A 24,658-nucleotide genomic window follows, 5' to 3' on the forward strand; every position below is an offset into this window, starting at 1 on the left:
TTCGGGGAAGTTCTCTTTTGTTTGCAAGTGTACATGTCAAATACACGGGTTCAGGGATCTGATGTTTCGGACTTCCATCTTGGCATAGCCCATGACGATGATGGCACGTATTTACTTATGCAGGTCATACGAATGGCCTAATATCTTACCATTTGCATTTGGGTCGAAGTATGCAGAATAACAGAAAGCATTGATGCTCACAGCTGTATTCTTATCCCCTTGACGGTCCTGCATAACCAGGGCATCATGGAGGAAATTGTGTTTGCAGAAATTGAGTATGCATAATGGAATGTCCATAACAAATTTGGGGGCAGTCACAGCTTTCCAAATGTAATATGGACCTTATCGTGTACCTATGGGGAAATATAAAGTGCGTAAGAATCTGATCTTTGGTAGCTTACTGTTCTTTCATATTCCGCTAACACAAATGAAAAATGTTGCTGCAAAAGTTGCCTACGGTCTGACAATTCGTGTTTCGGACATATACAAATGTAGCATTATCATGGATAAGGAGCTAAGTAACAAATGAGCAAATGACTGTCCTGCCCTCATGACGCAAAAAAGGGAGGGAGAACTTGCCGTATTCTGTTATCTGTACTATATTGCATATAAGAATGAATTTACAATCAGCATAGACTTCAGGAGGGCCATTTCATCGGCAGTGTTCCAGCTATAAATTTACATGTTCAGCAAAGCTGGGTTTAATCAGTCGTCATGGTTACTCCAGGGAGAGTTTTAAGGATGGCCAGGCATTCCTTCAACAATGCCTTTGCTTGTTCACTTTTTTCAGACTCGCAGAGCTCATCGAGTTCAACCTCAAACTTGGCCTCTGTTCTGTCTGTCAATGGAAAGTCTCTATACAGTTTGATCAACTCAAGAAGGCACTCTGAAGCGGCAGTATGAACCTGTGGAGAGGAGAGGAGAAAACTCGTGAGGAATAAGGTTATCTCTGGAGGCTAACTGCTAGTCACAAACTAAACAGGATTTCCAGAAACCACCGGTTTAAGAAATGGCAATGGGTCTAGTTTACCGTTTACACGGCTGTGACTTGATATTAGGGACTATCCCTAGCAATTCAAGACAGGTTTGCACCATTCTTTTCTTATATGCGAATGGATGGTACAAGTATTTGGCAAACAAAAGCACCAGGTTTCCTTGGCCATTTCTTGCCCCAGTAAGTCACTGGGAAATGCTCCCGGCAATGCCATGCAGGGGAACATACAGTGCTGGTATTTCAAAATGCACTAACTTAGCCTCCATGATTTGCTACACGTCAGGTATGTGTAATTAAGAACCATGGAAGGAGATTAAAAGAAAAGGTGGGGGAAGTAACACAGCAGTTCTTTATAATCTTAAACAAACACAGTGGATCCTAGCATTCACCTGAGTGAACTATATGCGATAATATAATCCAGCTTTCTTAAGATGCTTCTCACATAAAGTACCTATACATCTTGCTAGGTTTCAACATGCTTGTTTGACCCATGAGGCCATGACCATACAATCCATGACAGATAAATTTTACAGAACTTTGGTGATTCGGAGCTACAAGAGGCCAGATCAGTTTCACTGAGTGAAAGTGACACGACTGTTCTTCTCATCATTAATGGCCACAGACAAGCATAGACAGTGTTAGAATTACAACAAGAAGACTGCTAAACCATGCATTAAACACCCTCATATGCAATGTCATAATATCAACTGCTTTCATTCTATAAACACACAGATCAATCATAGACAAAATATATTCAATGCCAATGTCAGTTATTCATTAGCAGGAAGACGATACGTTAACTTCAAGTAAAATTGCTATGAAAATATATAACATTAGCTAGTTAGGGCTAGGTATATAGAAAATCACCTGAGCAATCTTAACTAAGCGTATAGTGTCTACTACTTTTGCCGACACCAAATGAAATAACTGAAAAATAGAGAAAGAAAGGTTCATCAGTAGTAACAGAAAAAAGACAGCAAATGCTGAAGCTGAATATAAAGCCACACAAACTATAGGATATACCTCCTGAACCAAGGAAGCTGTGGCTTGAGGCCATGTGTCACTATCATCAGAATTCTGAAACTTGTGGCACAACTCTTTGACACACGAGAAGGATGACAATTTAACTGCTCATGGAAAAAAAATATAAGCATTAAAATGAAAATTTTCAAGCATCAAAGACAAACCTCAAAGATAAGTGTCCAATGTTGTACAGAATATATTACAGATCTTGCATAGAAAATCATACCCTGCCAACTCTCCTCAGGTGAGAGAGAATTCAATATTACTTCTAGAACATTTTTCTTTTGACTCATAATATCCTGTGGAAAAGCAACACTGATGCAAGACGTGGCACAGTTGAGCACTTTATCAAGAGGAACAGAGGCACCTTCGCTTTCATCTTGTTCTGTAGAAAAGAAGCCATACACAAAAGCTAAAAGAGTGAAAGAAGTACTCAGAGAAATAGCTGATAATTATATAATACGGTTGCATACATACTCTAACATACATTTAGCATATAATTATATAATCAAGTATTGCAGTTCTATGTGTCTGCAACATCCCAACTATATATTATAGTACAAGTTGAGTCTTCCCTTTTGATGCCGAGGGACAATTCTATCAGTGATAGACTGATAGTAAGTAAATTTTACTGATTAGAGTAATAATATTTCATTACATGTATTTAAATCCTATGTCTCTGTTCATAAATAAAGTCTTGCTACATGGGGGGTATCAATGTATTATTATGGAGGTGCCTTATCAAGCTATTCTTAAGGTCCTTGGGACTCAAAATTGTGTTGGTTACAAAAAAGCCATAATTGCATTAGAGAGCATCAGATAGAAGGGATGCTCTTGCATGATTACAAGAAGCTTAATTTAAGCATAGTCATTGGCTAAATTTAAGGAGCTCAAAATGACAACTGACCAGCAACAGCAGATGAAGTAGTCAAAGATGAACCCTTTGTCTTAGAGATAACAGATTGGTTAGAAACCTTGTACAGCATAGGAAAAACACTATTGAAAAATCCTGGATCTCTGAATGCTGTAATCACCTGAAAAGTGATGAAAAAAGAAGCAACCTAAGTACATGTTACCAATTCTAAAATTCTATACGAATTTCCTAAAGGCCATCTCATTGCAAAATCTGTACTCATAAAATGGCATGATAAGAGGACGTGACCCTTTTGGGATTCATTACTTCATGTATATATCTACTGTCTAAAAATATTAAAATGAATGGATTAAATTCCCATATCACATGGTTCGCAAGAAGAATGTATTGCATATCTCCCTAGGACGCTTACTTCACGCGTTTTCAGAAATCTTTTCCCCAAGACTCACATGTATGACTGAAATACTTTCAACCTGATTAAGTTACAGCCTTCGAGAGAAAAAAACTAATAAACCTTTAGCATGACACAATGTAACAGTTGAAAGTCATTTTATTAAACAAAACGCTGTCTGCTCAAAAAAGAAAACAAAAGATTGGTCAACAAAAAGGTAAGGGTCCAGTAATTAGATGATGGTTGAAGAAAAATACTTTCTGTAAACACAAGAAAGATGCTTCACGGTACACTTTTGATTTCTTATTGCACGCAGCACAAACAGCATTTAGTATAACACTTGGCAAGCTGGAGTCTTGTGCTGTTATAGCAGCATGGCAGCAAGAACACAATGAAGCCAGCGCATCCAGAATAGCATCTTTTCCCTGTTGAAAAGTTAAGAAAAAAATAAATGTACCAAGATGTCGATAAAGATCCCAAAAAAATGTATAAGCAAACCACCAAAGAGTGAGTTACCTCCCAGAATCGACCTGGCAATTCTTTCAAAAGTGATTCGAGAATATTATGGTGGTGTGGCGAAAGGGATTCTCCAATAACATCACATAGCTTCTTTGTGGCCTTGGCTGACTGCAAGGATAAGGCTGTACAATAAGCATATTGCAAGCTACAGGCATTTAACTGTTACTAATCTGATATCCAGATGGGCAGGAAATCATGAAACAGACTGTACCTTTTTTTTACCAGCCCATGATGACGATGACATGCAATCACATAAAAGAGATACAGTTTCTGGTAAATACAGTGTTAGGGTTACTCTTTCACTACTAGGAATATCCTCCCAAATTTCTTCATATAAGGCACTGGTGTCTTTGTCATCATCAAATCTGAAAAGAAGTTTTGTTTATACACACGGAAAGGTTTATAAATATCTGAAATATCAATGTCTGAAGTAAAAAAACGCAAGATTAATAAATGTGTCCTTCACATACCTTGACACAAATATTACAGGGATAACCACTGCATTATATCCAGCAATTATATCAGCTGCATTGCTCAAGTAGGCTTTGATAAGAATTGCACCAGATAGCTGATCATTTTTTCCACCAGAATGCAGAGAGGTAGTATCTTCAATAAGCTTCTGAGCCTGGGAGGGGCTAGCATATTTCAAAACAGTAGCACAAGAGGACGCAAAGGCCCTTTTTGCTGCTGAACTCCTTTCCTCCAGAACAGCACTATACAGAAACTTCAGTAACAATGCTGTGAATGGTTTGATGTCAATCATGACCTTCTGTACCAACAAGGTGATGAAGCTAGCAACACCAACTCTGAAATCAGACAGAAAACGAATGAAGTAATGAGAAATGCAGCATTTGATGCTATCATGAATAAGATCTACGGTAAAAGCAATCCTAACCTTGTATTTAAACCAACAGCTGATCTAACCATTTGGGCCAGGCGAGGAACCAATATATCAAGTGAATTCTTGTCGACAACTTTTATACATATATCAAGAGTTTCCCACATTGGAGAATCTTTAGCCACAGCTATACGCAAGCTTTCAAGCTTATCAGTTTTGATGCCAGCATTCCCTGCGTGCATCTTGATCCAAATACAGGAGTGAGTAAAGAATTGCATCTGTGAGATATACACTTGCAGAATCATCGCTGCCAGTCCTTATAAAAGGGAAATAAAATTAGCATACCTCAACATAATTCAACCTTTGATCCTCCAGACTTGACAAACATTCAAGCATGCAACTAACAAGTTCTGGCAGATGAGGTCGAAGGGCAGGACCAGCACCCTAAAGACATTAGGAAGTCATAAGCTAAGGATATCCTAGTTGATTAATTTGGTGATGGTAGCTACATGAGCATAGTATATTAACATATGAAATGAATACAGAAAAACTGCTATGATCTTTTGTTCACTGAATATGTAAAGTTAAAACACAGATGTCCAGAAAACTACCATCAAATTTAGTAAAATACTGAGTCTATTCCACTATAACTCATTATTTATCTATTTCTGCCTCTCTCTCTCTCTCTCTTCCTCTCCCTCTGTTTGTTGTATTGTGTGTGGTTAGCACTCCAGGGCACTTCTGCATCTATATAATTAAATAACCATAGTAGGGGCTTGCCTACTGTATTAAATTAAAATATATATATAATTCTTATGTCAGATATGCAGCTTAACTTGCAAAGTTCTATCATCAGTGTACCTTAGCAAGCTTCATCACCAAACTAATCGAGGCTTTTTGAACACTTGAAACTTTACTGAGTATGCCTTCAGAAAGCAAGTATGGCAGCACAATGTTCATTGTCTCATTTGCATCAGAAGTAGAAGTTAGTGACACATCACAAAGCCTAATTGTCAATGAGCTCACAGCTCGGCACAAACTGTCACCAGCATTCCTCACAGTTTCCTTTATGTCATCCATTGCACGAAAGGCGGTTGTCCATATTTTTCTCAAATGCTTAGAAACCTTAAGAACAATAAAGAAAAAGGTGAGTTATAATTTGTTCAGAAAGAAATTTAAAAACAGGTTCATACAAACACTTTAATATAGGTTGTGTCAAATGAAATAGTGAACTAACCAAAAAAATCGTAACACCATGCATAAATGATCATTTACCTTACTATATCTTCGACCTTGGATGATGTCTGCAAGTGCAAGACAGGATGCTTCACGAGAGCGCCAAAGCCTTGATCCAGATTGAACCAACAAATCCTCTACTATGACATCGTAATGTTCATCTATAGCTTTTTTTGGATCTGAGACAATTAACTTCCAGATGTGTGCCATTGAATCCTAAAACATGCAACTGGAACTGTCAGCTCAGAGAAAATGCCCTATGAGCTTATTAAGAAATTAAAGCATAATAAGATAAAATATTATTATAGCTATCAATGACAACCAGAAAATAGAGCAAGAACATAGTAGATTCTATAAATAGTTAGATTTGAACAGAAAGTCAATGGAAACTGCTGCTGAGAGGTACCCTCTAAGCATGAGATTTTTGTTTTGTCTATTTTCTAAATCCAAGTTACAGGACCACATTTAAAGTAATTTCACGGGCTAGTAACTAGTTGCACGATTGTGCAAGGGGGTGCATTGATTATTAGAAAACTATCATTGTGACAGAAAAATCTTAAAGAGTTACATTACGAAACACATGCAGTGTTTAACGAAATTTAATAGAAGTTTCCTCAACAACTGGAAAAACTTGAGCTAGTTTTATCCGCAAATCTGACTACAGGACAGAAAAGTGTATAGCAGTATAACATAACTAACACAATGCTGAAATACAGTTGTTAATGTTGGAATGTGTATTAGGGCTATATGCCCGGCTGGCCCTGTTGGGCCGTGGTTGGTGGTGCGCTGGCCTGTTGCCGTGCGCACCCCCCTGGGTCTTAGGTAGATTAGGCAAGGGCCTCCTTAATTGGTGATTATATAAACCAAACCCTAGGAGTCCCTTGCCTATATATGTATGTGTGCCATGCACCTCCATAATCAATCACCTAATTCCCCAGCCATACTTGCTTTCAGTTAAGTTATAAAGCTCAAACTTGTTGTACATGGATAGCTTATTACTAAATTGACGAAATCAATATAAAGTTAAGCTTAAGTAGTTGAGCTATTTGGGGCATCATATGCTTGCTCAGTACCTCAGTTTCTTAAATGAGATAACTTGTTTAGATGTAGTTTCACAAGAGTACGCCATTCAACAAGGCAATTTAATTTCGATCCCATAGGGGGAAAAAAAAAAGAAACAAAGAAGATGGCAGATATGGTGATGGGGGTGCACACTTTGATACCTGGATGTTTTTGTCAGGATCGTATTGGTAACGGACAAGCCTAGGAATTAAGGAATTCAGATAAGGTTGAAGTGCCTCGCCAGCTTGTTTGGCTATCTTTGAAAATCCAAAAGCAGCACCCCTCTTGGAATTGAGGGCAGCCTGATAATTAGCTAGATCCATGAACTTGTATATCAGGTCCGGTTGCCCCATCTCATTGGCAAGGCTGCACAGCTCCTTGTAAGTGCTAAGTTTCCCTCCAGTAGGATTATTGCCGATTGTGCCTTCTTGAAAGACCTCAGAGTCCTCCATCAACTAATGCAAGTACAATAAAACATAAATACTTTGGAATAAAACATAATCGCCTAGAAATAAAATATAAATCAAGAAAACTATGCACCTTAATAGCTTTCTTCTTTCTTGCAGTGCCAGTCAGTGTGTTCACAAGAGCATGAACAAGCTGCTCTTTCATAGATGCATCACCAAGCTCATAAACAATGCTCATGCCTTGGGATGCCAAATCTTGTGTAAGCTCATTTGGATCACCAAGAAGATGCGAAAGGGCTTCCTGTGAAAGAAATGTCATCAACATTTGTCAACAAGGTGGAAGAACTCTGGTGGGAAGAAAACAATCAAATATAAGAGTGGTATCACCCCTAAGCAAGAACTGTTGCTAGCTGAAGAGAAGAGATACATTTCACCAGTATATGCATAAACACTTCAACCAAACTAGTAAGAACTAGTAAGAACTACAGGGCAATTTTTAAATTCAGGCATAGAGTGACATGTAAAAACTAGTAAGAACTTCCAAACTAAATCAAAAGATAGTGCAGTTTTTAAGTGGGCTGGCAGTTAGCTTCCATGTCTAAGTCATTGTAGAATACTGTGCTAAAGTTAGCTTCTGTGTCTAAGTCACTGTGGTTTACTGTCACTAACATATTATATAGGTCAATCACCATGATATGATGATCTACAGATTATATATGCACTGTGGCAGTTTAAATAAAAGTAAAACATGTATGAGGAATCTCTGTAATAATTTATGTGCATTCTTGACTGCCAAACCTGGATTTGCGGGAGTAGTTCTAGGATCTTTGGATGTCGACCGCAGTACATGGTCAGTGAGACCAACCAGACAGTACCTGCACAGCGTTCTTCTTTTCTACTGCTATAAATTAGTGTCTCGAACAACTTTTTAATAATTTCTTCTCGAGCCATTGCGTGTGCCTCTTCACAACCACTTCTTTCATGGACATTACTCGAGACTAGAGGTGCATCACTAGTAAGGTAGTTTGTGGCCTGGGAAAGGGAAACAAAGTTTGTCTCCAGTATCTCATCTGCTGTAACAGGAACTCCTCCCCATATGAAAGATAGAGCCTCTCCGGCAGCAAAAAGCACATCTTCTACCTGAACAAGCATAATTTAAATATATTTCAAAGAATAGTATTATGTTAGCTGCGAAGTTTGATGTTTTACGCCACTACCTTAGAACGTGAAAGACTAAAAATCAAGTCCAATGCATTATTTAGGTGGGGAAAGGACATCTCATTCCAAGATATGTGCCCCAATGATACCAGAATTTTCTGTATAGCCTTAGTATCATTTTCAGAAAGCAGCTTACTAAGCTTCTCATGCAGAATGGTTAATAGTCCACCTGCAGGCAAAAACAATTCAAATAAATAATGTCATAGATGGTGAATAGCACAGCTCATATGCAGTAGAGATTTGAAGAGCAAGTTTAACCTGTAGAAGAGTTTTGGTTGATGGAAGGCAGTGCACAATGCAGACCAATATGACCAAGAGATTCCATTGCAACGGATGCTAATGTTGAACCTTCAGATTCAACAACTTTTACAAGAATATCAACTGAATTATTTACAATTCCTTCAGGTATCTGCACATGCACTCATCAAGTACAAGAAATTAAAACTTAAACTGAAAATAACAAAATATAGAAAATTAGGTGTTCATAAAATTATATGCAATGGCCATAAGTAAGCCATGTGATGGCAACCAAATTTATTGCACAACAGAGACATAGACACTCAAACTTGTGAAGTGGCCATAAGTAACTCAAAAAACATAGAAATTGGATATTTATGTCCACAAACTAGTACAAATAGTTCATACAAGTCCAATCTAGTTTGGCTCACTGAATCTTGGGACTAGGTACTTATGGGGCAATCATGCAGCTATTTCTGCTACAATTGTCCAGCTACTGCTGCTGCTTGCAACACTGCTGGGCCACCTTTTTTGTCACAAGCTGGTCGATGAAGCGATAATGACTTGAAAAAGTGTCAGGAACCCTAATAGTTAGCAAAAGCTATCCATTGACTTGCACGGCCAAACATACATGCCCTATTTACAAATTGTGGTTGGAGAACATGGAAAAAAATACGTATATTATTCTGTACATCTAGGGAAATTGTTGGGAAGTTCCCCACATCATGATTTTTATAAAAGAAAAAAAGTAAACTAGAGAGAAAACTAACTAACTTACTGTTGGTGTACTGTGTGTATTATGGCCCAATAGGCCCATGTAAGACATCTATATAGCTACCCTCTAGGGTTAGCCCATAATCTATCCATTACCTTCTAATATGGTATCAGTTAGGGTTTCCTGGTGACCGGCCGCCGCCGCCGCCGCCGCCGCCGGCCGGCGCCATGGCCGGCGACCCCCTTCCCCCTCCCCTCTCCTCCTTCCCTTCTCTTCCTCCATCGTGGGCCCAGGTTGCGACCGCCGGCCGGCCTCCTGCGGCCGCGGCCCTGACGGCCGTCGGGGCGGCTTCTGCCGCCGCCGCCGCCGCCGCCGGGGTGGCGGACGGCGCGGATCCCGCCGCCGCCGCCGCTGCGGCTCGCCGCGCGGGCGCGGGCGAGCGTGCGGGCGGGGATCCCGCTGAGGCGGATCCCGCCGCCGCCGCCGCCGCGGCTCACCGCGCGGGCGTCGGCGGGCGTGCGGGCGGGGACGCCGCCGGCGCCGCCGCCGCCGCCGCCGGCGCCGCCGCTCTTCACCACCACCGCGTGCAGGACCTTCCACCGGGAGAAGCTGCCCTTCACCACCACCATGGTCAGGGCGTGGGGGTTTTTCCACCGGGAGGACATGCTCCTCCTGGTGATATACCCGTGGGCAACAGGGGGGGTGCATGCTCGCCTCCCCTTCCCCGCCGCACCACCTCTGCCCCTACACACCGGCGGCACTCCGGAGGTCACTCTCGCTGCGGCCCTTGTAGCTGCCCGGACGGCTGCTGCCGAGGGCCAAGCTCGCCTGCGCGCGGCAGCCCTGGCCTGGGAGCGGGAGCGGGATGCGGCCGACGTCTTGGCTCGTCAGATCGCCGAGGCAGAGCAGTTCCTCGCCCACCCGATGTCCCACGACAGCACTGCCACCTCCTCCGGCTCCGGTGCTCCCCGTCCGCCTGTGACGGCCTGGACCGACCCGGCCGACCCCCTCGTCGCGCAGCTCCACTACCAGGCCGGGGGTGTTCAGAACATCAAGAGCTTGGTCCCCGTCGTCCTCGACCCTGAGTCGCCTTCCTATGCCCGATGGCGGGACATGGTGCTGCTTATTCTCCGCCGCTACGCCCTCGACGACCATGTCCTCACCGACACCATCCCTGCGGCCCGGACAGCGGCGTGGGTTCGCCTCGACAGCATCGTCATGTCGTGGATCCTGGGGACCATCTCCCTCGACCTCCACGATCTCGTCCGCGGCACCCCCGACACCACCGCCCGCCGGGCCTGGCTGGCGCTCGAGGGTCAGTTCCTGGGCAACGCCGAAGCCCGGGCCCTTCGTCTCGATGCGAGCTTCCGCACCTTCGTCCAGGGCGACCTCTCCGTTGGTGAGTTCTGCCGGAAGATGAAGACCATGGCGGACTCCCTCGGGGACCTTGGCTGGGCCGTGGAGGACCGGATCTTGGTTCTCAACGTTCTTCGCGGCCTCAGCGACCGCTACGCCCACCTCCGCACCTGGATCACCCGGCAGCGACCCTTCCCCACCTTCCTCCAGGTCCGGGATGATCTTGTCATGGAGGAGCTTACTCAGGGCATCCAGCCCGGGTCCCTTCCTGCGCCGGGGTCCGCGTCTTCCTCGACCGCGCTTGCTGTGACTCCACCGCCACGACCCTTCGCTTCGCCACCGTCGTCCCTTCTTGGTCCTCCCCCTCCTGGGCCGAGCGGGGGTGGGGGGGGCCGTGGCGGCCGCCGTCGCCGTGGTGGGGGACGTGGTGGGGGGCGCGGTGGGGGCCCACCGGCGGGCACACCGACGCCTCCACGGGGTTCTCCCTAGCCGTCCTTTACCCACCCATGGTCAGGGCGCATCTCTATGTGGCCTTTCCAGGCCACCGGCGAGCCTCGTCCACCGGCCGCCATGCTCGCTGGCGCTGTCCCAGCTGCTCAGTTCGAGTCGCCGTGGGCTCCTCCTCAGTTTGCTTCGCCGTGGGCTCCTCCTCCCGGGGCCTCGCCTGGGCCTGTCGGATGGGACCCGACTGCCTTGGCACGCTCCTTCGGCACCATGGCCCTGACTCCTCCAGTCGGTCAGGACTGGATCGCAGACTCTGGTGCCACCTTCCATACTACACCCGACCCTGGTATACTCTCTTCCGTTCACCCTCCTTCTTCCTCCCACCCTTCGTCCATCATGGTCGCAAATGGTTCTTGTCTTCCTGTCACCTCCGTGGGTACTGCTCACACTCCCGGTTCTTTTCGAGTTTCTGATGTTCTTGTTGCTCCCTCCATGGTTCACAACCTTCTTTCTATTCGCCGTTTTACCACTGACAATTCCTGTTCTGTTGAATTTGACTCTTCTGGTCTTACTGTGAAGGATGTGGCTACCCGGCGACCTCTTCTCCGATGTGACAGCACCGGGCCCCTTTACTCCCTCCGATTTCCTGCGTCCACTTCTTCCGCTTCGCCCTTCGCTTCTTCAGCCGCTTTTGCCGCCACAGCTTCTTCCACTACATGGCACCGGCGTCTTGGTCATCCTGGCCGTGCTGTCCTGACACAGCTTAGTCGTAGTACCGATATACCATGTACTCGGGCTCATGATGAGCACCTGTGTCAGGCGTGCCAACTGGGCCGTCATGTTCGACTTCCTTTTCCTACCTCTTCTTCACATGCGACCCATGTATTCGACCTTGTACATTGCGATCTATGGACATCTCCTGTTCTGAGCATTTCTGGCTACAAGTACTATCTTATTGTGGTTGATGATTTCTCTCATTATTCTTGGATTTTTCCCTTGCGTGCCAAGTCTGATACTTTTCCCACACTTCTCCACTTCTTCGCTTGGGTGTCCACTCAGTTCGGTCTCACCATCACGGCCGTCCAGTGTGACAACGGCCGCGAGTTTGATAACACCACCTCACGTGCCTTCTTCCTCTCTCACGGCGTGCACCTACGCATGTCGTGTCCCTATACCTCCTCCCAGAACGGTAAGGCTGAACGCATGATTCGTACCACGAACGACACCATGCGCTCTCTTCTGTTCCAGTCTTCTCTCCCTGCCCCTTTTTGGGCTGAGAGTCTTCACACCTCCACCTATCTCCTTAACCGCCTACCTTCTGTTGCCTGCCCCGCTCCCACTCCACACCACGCTCTCTTCGGTACCTCCCCCCGTTACGATCACCTTCGGGTTTTCGGGTGTGCGTGTTATCCTAACACCGCAGCCACCGCTCCTCATAAGCTGGCTCCCCGTTCGACTCAGTGTGTCTTCCTCGGGTACTCCCCGGATCACAAGGGGTACCGTTGCTTTGACCTCTCTTCTCGGCGGGTCCTCATCTCTCGCCACGTGGTGTTTGACGAGTCCGTCTTCCCTTACTCCACCACCACCCCACCTCCTTCCACCTCCGACCCTGATCTCTCCTCCCTGTTTCCCACTGACCCGGTGGACCAGCCACCGCTACCGTTCTGTCCTGCAGGTACTGCTCCGCCGTGGTTCTCCTCGGGCTCGACGTCCACCGGTACTGTCCCTGACCCTGCGCCTAGCACGGGTCCGACGGTGCCGGCCTCTGGTGCTGCTTCTTCCCCTTCGCCCTGCGCGGGACCGGTGGCACCGCCCGCAGCACCTGCTGTCCGGTTTGCGCAGCCCGTACGCGTCTACCAGCGCTGGGCGCGGCCGGCTCCACTGGACCTGCAGCCGGCCCCGCCACCGCCGTCGCCGCCTCAGTCATCGCCGGTGGACTCTTCTCCGCCAGCGACGCCTACACCACCACCACCTCCACCGGCCCCGACTGCCCGTGTCGCGCCGACGGTGTACCATCCGCCTCTCCTACACCGACACCCGCGTCACGTTCACCCTATGGTGACGCGACTTGCGGCTGGTACCCTGCAGCCCCGGGCTCTTTCAGCGATGCCCGGCGCGCCGCAGTTTTCTCCTGTACCCTCCTCCGTCCGCGGCGCCCTGTCGGATCCTCACTGGCGCCGCGCGATGGAAGAGGAGTACGCGGCGCTCCTCGCCAACCAGACTTGGGATCTGGTGCCCCGTCCGCCTGGCTCCAACGTCGTCACCGGCAAGTGGATCTGGACTCACAAGCGGCGGGCTGATGGTACCCTTGAGCGGTACAAGGCTCGCTGGGTTCTCCGGGGTTTCACTCAGCGCCCTGGTGTCGACTACGACGAGACGTTCAGTCCGGTGGTCAAGCCAGCTACTGTCCGGACTGTTCTCTCACTGGCTCTCTCCCGCTCCTGGCCCGTGCATCAGCTCGACGTCAAGAACGCCTTCCTGCACGGCACTCTGACTGAGACTGTTTACTGCAGCCAGCCAGCGGGGTTTGTTGACTCTTCTCGGCCTGATATGGTCTGCCGGCTCAACAAGTCACTTTATGGCCTCAAGCAGGCCCCTCGAGCTTGGTATTCGAGGTTTGCTGCCTACCTCCTGACGCTGGGCTTTGTGGAGGCCAAGTCCGATACTTCGCTGTTCATTTATCACCATGGAGCTGAGACTGCTTATCTACTGCTCTATGTTGATGACATTGTCCTCACTGCCTCCAGTCCGTCCCTCCTACGGCGGATCATCACCTCGCTTCAGCAGGAGTTCGCTATGAAGGATCTGGGTGTGCTCCATCATTTTCTTGGGGTCACTGTTGAGCCTCGTCAGGCCGGCCTCTTTCTTCACCAGCGGCAGTATACTCTTGATATCCTGGAGCAAGCTGGGATGACTGACTGCAAGCCCTGCTCCACTCCAGTTGATACTCAGGCCAAGTTGTCAGAGGCCGCCGGCACTCCTGTGACAGATGCTACTGCATACCGGAGTCTGGCTGGGGCCCTTCAGTACCTCACCTTCACCAGGCCAGATATCACTTATGCAGTTCAGCAGATTTGCCTTCACATGCATGATCCCCGAGAGCCCCATCTCACTGCTCTGAAGCGCTTACTCCGTTACCTCCGGGGCACTGTGGACTACGGCCTCCTTCTTCACCGGTCTCCCTCCACTGAGCTTGTTGTCTACACCGACGCTGACTGGGCCGGGTGTCCGGACACTCGGCGCTCTACCTCCGGCTACGCCGTCTTTTTGGGCGGCAACCTGGTGTCCTGGTCGTCCAAGCGTCAGCCGGTGGTCTCCCGCTCCAGTGCCGAGGCGGAGTACCGCGCTGTCGCTAACGGCGTGGCTGAGGCATCCTGGCTTCGGCAGCTCCTTGTCGAGCTCCACACTCCTTCTTCCCGGAGCACTCTTGTCTACTGCGACAACGTCAGTGCGGTGTACCTCTCCACCAACCCTGTTCAGCACCAGCGGACCAAGCATGTGGAGATTGACCTTCACTTCGTCCGGGATCGGGTCGCCATCGGCGATGTTCGGGTCCTCCACGTCCCGACCACCTCTCAGTTTGCTGACATCTTCACCAAGGGCCTCTCGTCACCCGCCTTCACCGAGTTTCGCTCCAGCCTCAACATCACCTGTGGCTAGTTGCGTCTGTGGGGGGGCTTGTGTGTGTGCCTTTCTTTTCATGTCCAGTCTGCAACTCCGCTGCGTCGGTAGTTCAGACTGCGGGGGAGTGTTGGTGTACTGTGTGTATTATGGCCCAATAGGCCCATGTAAGACATCTATATAGCTACCCTCTAGGGTTAGCCCATAATCTATCCATTACCTTCTAATACTTACCTAGGAAAAAAAAGACAACAGAAATAAATCAGAAATGTCACTCTGGCAAAGGATAATATATTCAAAGATGGAGTTTCAAGGCAGAGCAACTTAAGAAAGTGCTAAATTTCATTAAAGGCAACAGCAAATAAAACAAATCAGTAACAACAAGCTACGAAGTTAGAAGGATGAAAGAAATATGAACGTACATAAGATTGCTTCAAACAGCCCGCAGTTAGATACCCGATCGCACATAACACTCCATGGTAATTTTCAAATCTGGCACAATTCATCAAATCAAAGTCACATGAATCAGAAGTTACAAGGCAATACGAAGGACATGTTACCAGTGCTGGAGATTTCATTTTCATACCTTGATGGGCGGTTTTGATCAAGTGTTGAAGTGAACTCGGACAGAAGAGTTAGTGCGGCAGAGCTTGCAAGAGCTGAAGAAGCAATACCAAGCAGACGCGAGGCAGCTTCACGAGCATCAGAATCAACATGACCCAATAGAGCTCTTAGCCACCGTATGCGATCTGCATACCGCGATGACACCAACTGCAAGATATGAAACAATAAATTTAAAAATAAATCTGGGGAAAGCATGAAGTTCTTTTAATAGATGACATCAAACAGAAACCTTTGGTTCACGAGTGGAAAGATCAACCAATGACTTCAAGGCCAACGCATGCAGTTCACTAGACCCTTCATATGACATGGCATGTTCTAAGATGACACACATATTTGCTACCGGAGAATGAGATGAATCTTCTTGCACAAGATCTGGGCTATCACTAGCCTCAAAGCACTTCATCAGAAACTTGATCATTGAAAGAAATGTTTTTGTGGGGAATAGCATTTTTCCATTTCTCTGCTCATCAGAATCCAACAACTGAGGTCGTTGATGGCAGATATAATTTATCATCTCTGTAACATCAGGATAGTTGAAATGAACAGATCCTGCAGATGGTTGCCTCCCATCATTTAAAAGATTCAGGCCAGCTAGAGCCATTTCCCTGGGACAACAGAACCAAATAAGAGAAGGATACATAGATGGTTAAACATGAACAACTTATAAAATGCATGCCCTGAAGAAATGCGCTCATGTATCAGAATCATAATCGAGAATTTTCTGTCAGCATGTATGGTACCAAATGCCAAAGCAAGATCACCAACTATTCTAAAGTCATTTGAGAAGGTGGGAGTTAAAGGAAGTCGCTATTTTCATCCATCTAGAGGACATGGGAAACGCTTCTTGAGATCAGCAAAAGGGGGTTTACAACATCGAGTCAGGTAAACAGTTATTGATCTAGCAGGTTTTACAATCTGAATTCAATCTAATGGTTTACTGACTGACAAATATTACAACAAGTCTACAATAATCTACAGCATGTCCTTATACAAAGCCAATAAACTCTTCGATTTGCTTTTGCAAGATCAAAAAAAAAAGAATAAGAAGCCAACCTTATGTCCAGTTTAACATCTGAAGCCCCAGTCATGCAAATGTACCGGCTTGGGCAGTGCTGTGTATCATACAATGTCGTTGCCCATCTTATAGCAGAAAACCGAACCTCACTTTGCTCCTTTACGAAAATTCACAACAAAAATGTAAGATCAGACACTTACATAAAGTTCAAATTAAGAGCATAGCAACCCTTGGATTGAGGCCCTTAGAGGTAGCAAGATATTGCAATTTGGAAATGATTAGTCTATATATAATAAAAAAATGTGATTGTGGAGGCCATGTTTAATCCATAGGAGTTCCAACTATCACAAAAACCACAAGAATAAATAGCCACCCCGTGAAAATGCCTCAGATACAGAGTATGACCAAAGGAGCCAGCAGTGATAGGTTGTCAGGCTTCACATGCTAAGAACACATCGCTTGTCACTTTCTTAAGAAAACTGTGGAGAATAATTTGGATCTTTTGTCTACTCCAATGATGAGATCTGAATTGGGAATTCAAGCCATAGTTGAAGGATTAATATGTGGCTTCTTACAGAGGTGACCACAAGTGCATCCTGATTCCTGAGAAGACAGATAAATATGAAACTAGTGGGGTCAACATCCCTGAAGTATGGTGGTAAGTCCTCCAGTTATGAGGCTGCCAATACAAAGAAGGCCCCTTGCATGGGTTAAGACCCGGTCTATGCCAACAGTGTCCCCATACAGGTAACAGCCAGCTTTTGGGTGCCGTTTCTCGACCTTTCAAGCAATGCCTTTTGGATGTCTCTCCCCTTGCCCTTGGGTCGAGTGTTTTTAAACAAAAATGAAATCCCAAAACTTGCCGTGGGCTATTTGAAGTAAAGACTTGGTCAAATATTGTTTGAGAACAATTGTTGAATTTCTGACATGTTTTTGCATATCAATTTTAATTAGCTTTACAACTTGTTTTCTATCATGATTTTTTCTATTATTATTTATTAAACAAAATAAAGCATGGACCTTCCTTTAGTTTCCTAAAGCAATGACTCGGTTTTTTATCTTGCAACCCTCATACTGAAGTTAATTATATCTGCATTCCTAACTATCACCAATAATGGCACCATCTATATAATCGCAATAATAAAGGCTTAGCATGATAGTAATCTAAGAACCTATGATGAAAAGGGCAATAACTTTACCGCTTCACAATTTTCCAGGAGAAGCACCTCAAGATCCTTCAGTACTCTCACTGAAGCACCCTGAAATCAAGGCCAAGGAAAAGAGAATGAGGCTAACAGATAGTTCTCCAATTAAAGCTCGGGAGACATAAGATGCATAGAAATCATGGTAGAGTCATGATGCATAACAACTGTGCAAGAATGTAGTAAAATGAAAACCCAGTACCAACTTAGTATTGGTTCTGATCTTGATGGTGGCAAATCTGTGTTTTAGGTTACTTATTTCTTTATTAGGTCCATGCTAAAGTGTCCTGCTAGATGAACCAATTACATTATAAATAACGTACCAAAGCTCATGTATTACTTGCGAGCAATCACATAAAGGGTTTGCCAATACAGAATATGAAATGCCATTGGATTGATGTGTAATTATGAATCCTATTAACCAAGCAATCACATTAATTATTCAGGTAAGGTTTAATATGAACTTCACATACAAAAACTCCCTCTATTTAACCTGGATGTCTAAAGGCAAACAAGTCCATATTAAACCTTTTGGATGCAAGGACCAAAGCTTAAACAAGTTGTTGCCGCCTATCCAGCACACAGCTCAATTGTAGCAAGTTTTTGACCATGAAGCATTGCAATCTGTCCATTTACTTCATTGACATTAGCATTTACAAGTTGTACCAACCATTAAACAAAATAATTGGCTGTATAGAATGATCGATTAATTACATTTCAAAATCATCTCTGCAAACATCTTCAGTAGGTCACGAAAGTACACTTTAGAGAAAGCAACAAGCTCTCCAGAGTTACCTTATATGCTGTAGCAAGGGAAGTAGCTGCCTCCTGAATCGTCAAACGAAGAGATTGATCCTCCAGTCTCAAAGCAGTAAAGAGTCGTATAGCCATGTCAGTTTTATCGCTGCAATGTAACAGAGGTAGAAAAATCATTCATTATAACACAAATGACTAAGAGCCAAGAAAGTTTAAGAAAATATCATGCCTGAATAAATTTGGCATGCGAGAGGCCAGCAAACCGATAGCCTGGTATGCAAATATTTTGGTATCTCTACCAGTAGAATCTGGAGATGAAGAAAATCAACAAGCTGTTCAGTATTTCTCAAGCAATTCAATATCGGAAACGCAGCCATCAAAGAGGAGAAGGGGATCAAAGATAAACAATATTTAGATGAATAGACAAAGCAGATGTAGTCGAATGACCTGTTTCTGTAGTGGAAGAACCATCAAGGGAGCGCAATATTCCACTAAGGATAACTGGACCGATTAACTTTAGCTGGTCGGTTACTGCCTAAATTATTACATCATTCATATCAGTCTAAAATACAGTAAAATAGTTAGACTAGGAGGCAAAACTAAAAGCTTGAACAAAATAAGCCAATAATGCTAGAAGTTAAGATATTTGCTGTTAGAACATGCAAAGTGCACATACATGTTTGAACACCCAGACCGTGAACTCCATTCCTAACTGCTTCAGCCTTGAAGTAGTTCCGCTTCCTACAGGCATAGAAATACAATGAAACATAAAGGTGGATTTACCAGCATATAAAATTCTTTAGTTAAGTTATTGCCCTGTTGTAGCAGCAAAAAAGATGGTTCTAACAATAAACTAAATGTAAGATGGGGAGATAGAGTAATTGATAATAGGTTCACAGAAGTAAAAGTTCAACATATCAGATAAATCTGTGCTTAATCACATTGAGAATGAAGACCAATTAGTAACTCATAAATAGCAATGAAACTGCTTTCCGAAACCAAGATGATTTATTAATGATATATAAATATTAAGTATGGAAAGACTACACTTGCTAACAAAAGAGTTTTTTAAAATGCAACAATTATATACCACAAGGAATAAGACCAATTAGACACAAAAGAAATAAAGTGTAAAGGGATACAAAGTGGAATACCATAGATGCAGCCAAAGATGCATTGAAGTGTGTGTGGAAATGCATTCGCTGCAGCAATGGATCGGCAGAAAACACTCATAAGCCGCATGCGCAACGAAGCATGTGCTGGGGAAACTTTCAGCTCTGCAGCTATATTTTCTGCACCCACAGTACCTGTCTCACCAGAGAACACTATCAGAGAACAAGGCTCGCAACAAAGTATTCAGACACAAATTGAGAGAGAACAAAAGCAAAAGACTTGAAATTCAAACCACATTGATCAAAATCCTAAAAGTAGAAAATGCTTACCATTGAACAGCGTGAACAGTTTCTTGACGAGGTTGGGATCTTCTAAATTTACTGCTGATGCTTTGCGCTTTAACAACTCCTCTCCTTTCTTAGAAACTGATTCTTGACTATATTGAAACAGTGGTTAGCATCATTGTCGACCCACATAAAAATTCCGCTATATTTTAGACAGACTCTCAAATAGAATACCTATCTGAAGCAGCAGATAAATAAAGAGAGTAGACAATCTCAGGTGCAAAGTTCATAGCTTCAATGATATTCAAGATTCCTAGCTGAAGATCGAACAAGGAGTTAAACCATGAGAAGGCCACGTGCATTGTGCGGGTAGTACACTCAACAACTAAAATGTGTATGTACACTTGTGCAGTGCAGACATGATTATACATTTTTGTATTACCTTTCTTGACACAAGTATGTCGCCTTTTAGTGGTATTTTTCCAGTAACACGATCTGATTGGGAACCTGAAAGTCCTGCTGGGCATCCAATACTGTAAAATTTGACAGCAGTCAAATGTCGAAGTTTCAAAATTTTGTTCTGTACATTTTACCTAATTTAGCAAGGAATACATACCCTTGAGGTGGTGTTTGATACAGTAATGTGTGAAAGCAGAAGTCAACAAATACTAGACCATCATTGGACTCAGTTATTGCTCGATATTTTGAAGCAGTAGTGTCATCCACCTTATGTATGTTACATTCACCGATAGCCTGGCCAACAAAAGAAGCAGATTTATTAAAAAGGGAAAAACATGCAAGTGCTATAGAATGTACAAACACCCAGGCGAAAAGGCAGATACAAGCAGTACTTCACAACTTATTAAAATGCGATCATTCCAGTAGGGACATGACAAACCTTTGTCACAAGTCTCAAGATGATCCCTTGATGCTGAGCTGGAACATTTGATATGTTGGTCAAAAAGTCAGGTGCTATGTTTCCTTTCTCCTGTTACAAAACGGTAAGCTGATACAGTTAACTTTTGCAGAAATGGTGAAGCTGCTCTAGAGAAAATTAGATATTGACGAAGGAAAAGAGAATACCTCAGTAGGCAGGCGTTCAAACGCCATCTCAATATATACGATACAGAAGTTCCGGACAATTGTTGAGGAAGTAGATTGAGTATAGATGTTCCATAAATCCAGCATTGGCAATGGAATCTCAGGCCTGTGCTTCACCCTTTTGTTAATGTGGCTGAGAATTTCCATAACCTGACCAAAAAATGAATTGGTACCCACTTAATAACATCGATCCATAAAGCATGCATAAAACATAAAAAGAAAATAGGCCTGCCCCTTTAGTAGAGAGCAGCCATATGTAGTACCCCTACTGAGTAACAGTGCTCAAATTGAATGAGTTTAGGATCTCAAATGCGAGATGTTAATAAGAGCAGTGTTGAACACCACCACGGCGTTATAATATGTAAACAGCTATGAATAGCGGAGGGCATGCTAATTGTGAGAACCATTAGTAGACGCAATTTTTCCCTCAAAAAACAAATGGAAGCAGTTGCCGCAGGGAACCAACTAATCCCAACTGAAGAGGAGGAGCGGCACCCATGGCTCATACTGGAATTCGGATCGGGTAAGGGCCGAAGGAAGAGGAGTAGGAGTAGTGGTGCGCTTACGAGCTTGCGGACGGCAGGCGCGGGGGAGGCGAGCGAGGTGATGGCGTAGGGGAGGACGCGGGCGAGCACCGGCGCGAGGCGGGCGTCGTCGGCGAGGGCCAGCCGCGTGAGCATCCGGTCCAGGGCATCCAGCCTCTCCGCTTCCGTCTGCTCCGCGGCGGCGGGCGCGGCCGCGGTGGATGGCGCCGGCTGCTCCGCCATTTTCCGCCCTGGTTCCTGGTGGGTGTGGAGTCGCCGCCTCGCCGGCGTTCCCTTCTTCCGGCGCAAGAAGGTGAGAGGAGGCGGACTGGTGGAGTCGACGCTAGTCAGGTTCGAGTCCAACCGTTCATAAGACAACCCGTGCGAGTCGGAACTCTTGCGCACCGGACCTGACCGGACCCGACCTGCTTGTCTTCACCAAAACTTGGCGCCGAAAAACCCCGCGGCCCCACTGCCGTCGGCCGTCGCCGCCATCTCCGACACGATGAACTTGGAGTGCAGTTTAGCAGTGTCGTGTCAGATATTCGATGCTAATTGGAAGGATTAAACATTAGCTAATTATAAAACTAATTGCAGCTTATGGACTAATTCGCAAGACGAATCTATTAAACCTAATTAATCCATCATTAGCAAATTAGCAAATGGTTACTGTAGCACCACATTGTCAAATTATGGACTAATTAGGTTTAATAGATTTGTCTCGCGAATTAAACTCCATCTGTGTAATTAGTTTTGTAATTAGCCTATGGGCTTGTTTGGCTGGACTTATAAATCAGCTGAAAAGCTGAAACGGCTGATTTGTTGTGGAGAAAAACACTGTTCGGTGGCTGATAAGCCGGCTGAATAAGCTGAAGCGAACATGCCCTATGTTTAATATTCCTAATTAGTATCCAAACATTCGATGTGATAGGTACTACCATCCAATTCATGAACTAGAATAGAGTGCATAATGATCAACTCATAATCAAAACGTTAATAAGATAATAATTCCATGCTTATTTCTCAATTTTCTCAAGCAAAACTTTATTCATGTTGCAATAAAACACATGCAACAAAATAACGGCTTGTTTGATACTGGGCTCTAAACTTTAACCCCTATCGCATCGGATGTTTGATATTAATTAAGGGTATTAGATATAAGCTAATTACAAAACTAATTACACAGATGAAGGCTAATTCGCGAGACGAATCTATTAAGCCTAATTAGTCCATGATTTGACAATGTGGTGTTACAGTAACCATTTGCTATGATGGATTAATTAGGCTTAATAGATTCGTCTTGCGAATTAGCCTAGGGTTTCGGTTTTATAATTAGCTCATGTTTAACCTTCTAATTAACATCCAAACATTCAATATGATAACAACTAAACTTTAACCCGAGTATCCAAACCCGCCCTATGTTCGCTATCTGCTTCAGAGTCTTGTTCATCAGTTCATGGTTCAGTCCATGGTGTAGGCGATGTCCCTGAGCACCTCGGCATGCCTGTCGAACAGCGCCACGAAGGCATCCACGCCTCCCCCTTTCCTCAAGCTGGGGATCAGCACCACCACCCCGTCCAGCGGGGAATGTGCCGGCAGGATCCCGACCAGCCACCCGCCACACCCAAAGTCTAGCCGGTGCAGCTCCAGGTGCAGCCAGCTGTCGGACGCCACGTCCGGCAGCAGCACGTTGTCCTCGTCCCCGACGGTGGGCTCCAGCTCCTCCTCGCCGCCGTGCAGCGCCCTGAAGTCGATGAACGACTGGAAGTACCGGCCGTCGCGCGCGCGGACGCCCGCCCGGACCATCGCCGCGGCGTCGGCGAGGGTGCCCCGCGCCAGGTCCCGCGCGCTCGTCCCGGAGCTCGCCGTGAGCACGGCGTTCCCGAAGAACCCCCTGGGCAGGGCGTCGGCCCCGAGCCGCGCTCGGCCGTTCACCGTCACGTTCAGCGCCGTGCGTGCGGGGTCCTCGGCGCGGCCCCGCGCCGCCGTGATCTTCCGCCAGAGGTGCGCGGAGAGGGTCTCGAAGGTCGTGTACCTGTTGCTAGCGCGGGCCTTGAGATCGGCGACGTGCTCGTCCGTGTAGTGCAGCAGGAGGTTGGCGATCTCGGAGGGGTGGACGCGGGCGGGGGGCTGCCGGGGCGCGGCGTCCGACGGCAGGAACTCGGCGCCGCGGTGCTCGAACTCGCACCGCGGCGGGCGGCGCGGGACGACGGCGCCAGGCCCGTACGGCTGCACTGGAGGGCGGTCGATGGTGGTTCGCGGCGGGGCGCCCGTGGCACCGCTGGCGCGAACGGCGTCGGCCCACGCGTGGAAGAAGGTGGACATGGAGTATCCGTCGGCAGCCTGGTGGTGCGAGGACGAGGCGATCACGAGGCCGCCGCACGCGAAGCGGTTGATCTGGAGCAGCAGCACGTGCGGCGTGTCCTTGTCGACCGTCGGGTGGAGGCGCTCGAGGTCCGGCGAAGGGACGAGCGGGAGGTGGTCCGCGAGCGGGGACGACGGCACCGCGGCCTCCACGACGAGGGCGCCCGCGCCGCCCCTGCCCGTGACGAAGAGCGGGCGGTCGGCGCTTGGCCGGCGGCTCTGATCGAGTAGGCGGCGGGCGGTGAGGAGCGGGAAGCGCGGGAGGGTGGCGGCGAGGGCGGCGAGGAGTGCGGCGTTGGTGGGGTTGGGCGGGGCGTAGGCGAAGAGGACGGTGACGTGGTAGGCCGGCGCGACAAGGTCGAAGACGGTGGGCGGCACCTCCGCCGACGGCTCCGACGGCGGCGCGGGTATGGTGAACGTCCGCTGCACCTGCACGTCCATGCTGATCGTGTATGAGCTGTGGCTCGTTAGCTAGTGCAGAGTTGCCGGTCTATATAGAGCGCGCGCCGCGCAGTGTCGCTGAAACCTTTCCAGCGTATGAACGTGTTTGCTGAAACTCCTACACTTGCAACGGGATTCGAGTGCCAGCATCGTGTCAAGCTCGCCATGCATCGATGCTCGTAAATGAGTGTGGGCAGGGGCAGGGAGGTGCACTGCATGCAATGGTTGACCTTAGCCGATCGAAGAGGATGAGCGAGCGAGCGTCACCCGAGGACTCGAGTCTCGGTATCTGCATGGTA

General features: G+C 46.3%; 2 protein-coding genes across 3 annotated transcripts; both read right to left on the reverse strand.

Annotated features, from left to right (window-relative positions):
- Positions 1-388: 388 nt before the first annotated feature.
- LOC117865897 (uncharacterized) lies at positions 389-21,897 on the reverse strand. Of its 2 annotated transcripts, XM_034750156.2 has the most exons (35): positions 21,597-21,897; positions 21,013-21,180; positions 20,828-20,917; positions 20,546-20,682; positions 20,372-20,462; positions 20,164-20,246; positions 19,975-20,081; positions 19,687-19,839; positions 19,209-19,273; positions 18,980-19,067; positions 18,762-18,840; positions 18,572-18,680; positions 17,774-17,833; positions 16,613-16,731; positions 15,789-16,164; positions 15,522-15,706; positions 15,358-15,427; positions 8,821-8,971; positions 8,562-8,731; positions 8,143-8,484; positions 7,478-7,645; positions 7,099-7,392; positions 5,915-6,091; positions 5,501-5,764; positions 4,985-5,083; positions 4,697-4,881; positions 4,272-4,607; positions 4,013-4,166; positions 3,799-3,909; positions 3,540-3,707; positions 2,925-3,051; positions 2,244-2,402; positions 2,018-2,121; positions 1,862-1,921; positions 389-905 (listed from the first exon to the last, which is right to left on the reverse strand). In XM_034750156.2, exons 1-35 carry the CDS (start codon positions 21,795-21,797, stop codon positions 702-704), a joined length of 5,454 nt encoding a protein of 1,817 aa, XP_034606047.1. In that variant the 5' UTR covers positions 21,798-21,897; the 3' UTR covers positions 389-701. The 2 variants fall into 2 exon arrangements, with proteins under 2 accessions (XP_034606047.1, XP_034606048.1); XM_034750157.2 differs by lacking the exons at positions 19,975-20,081; positions 20,164-20,246; positions 20,372-20,462; ... (2 more) ...; positions 21,013-21,180; positions 21,597-21,897 and having other exon boundaries at positions 18,980-19,063; positions 19,687-19,838.
- Positions 21,898-22,399: 502 nt separating this feature from the next.
- LOC117863835 (tryptamine hydroxycinnamoyltransferase 1) lies at positions 22,400-24,477 on the reverse strand. The gene has a single exon (XM_034747694.2). It carries the CDS (start codon positions 24,357-24,359, stop codon positions 23,016-23,018), a length of 1,344 nt encoding a protein of 447 aa, XP_034603585.1. The 5' UTR covers positions 24,360-24,477; the 3' UTR covers positions 22,400-23,015.
- Positions 24,478-24,658: the final 181 nt, after the last annotated feature.

The sequence above is a fragment of the Setaria viridis genome, chromosome 7 (genome assembly GCF_005286985.2).
Source record: "Setaria viridis chromosome 7, Setaria_viridis_v4.0, whole genome shotgun sequence".
NCBI classification, from domain to species: domain Eukaryota; kingdom Viridiplantae; phylum Streptophyta; class Magnoliopsida; order Poales; family Poaceae; genus Setaria; species Setaria viridis.

What these genes read in the sequence shown, in the direction of transcription:
- LOC117865897 (XM_034750156.2), bottom strand. Translation starts at nt 21,797, where the DNA reads ATGGCGGAGCAGCCGGCGCCATCCACCGCGGCCGCGCCCGCCGCCGCG. An exon ending in TATCAAACACCACCTCAAGG is followed by an intron (nt 20,463 to 20,545) that starts GTATGTATTCCT and finishes CAAATTTTACAG; the next exon opens with TATTGGATGCCCAGCAGGAC. An exon ending in GAAAGAAGAAAGCTATTAAG is followed by an intron (nt 7,393 to 7,477) that starts GTGCATAGTTTT and finishes TACTTGCATTAG; the next exon opens with TTGATGGAGGACTCTGAGGT.
- LOC117863835 (XM_034747694.2), bottom strand. Translation starts at nt 24,359, where the DNA reads ATGGACGTGCAGGTGCAGCGGACGTTCACCATACCCGCGCCGCCGTCG.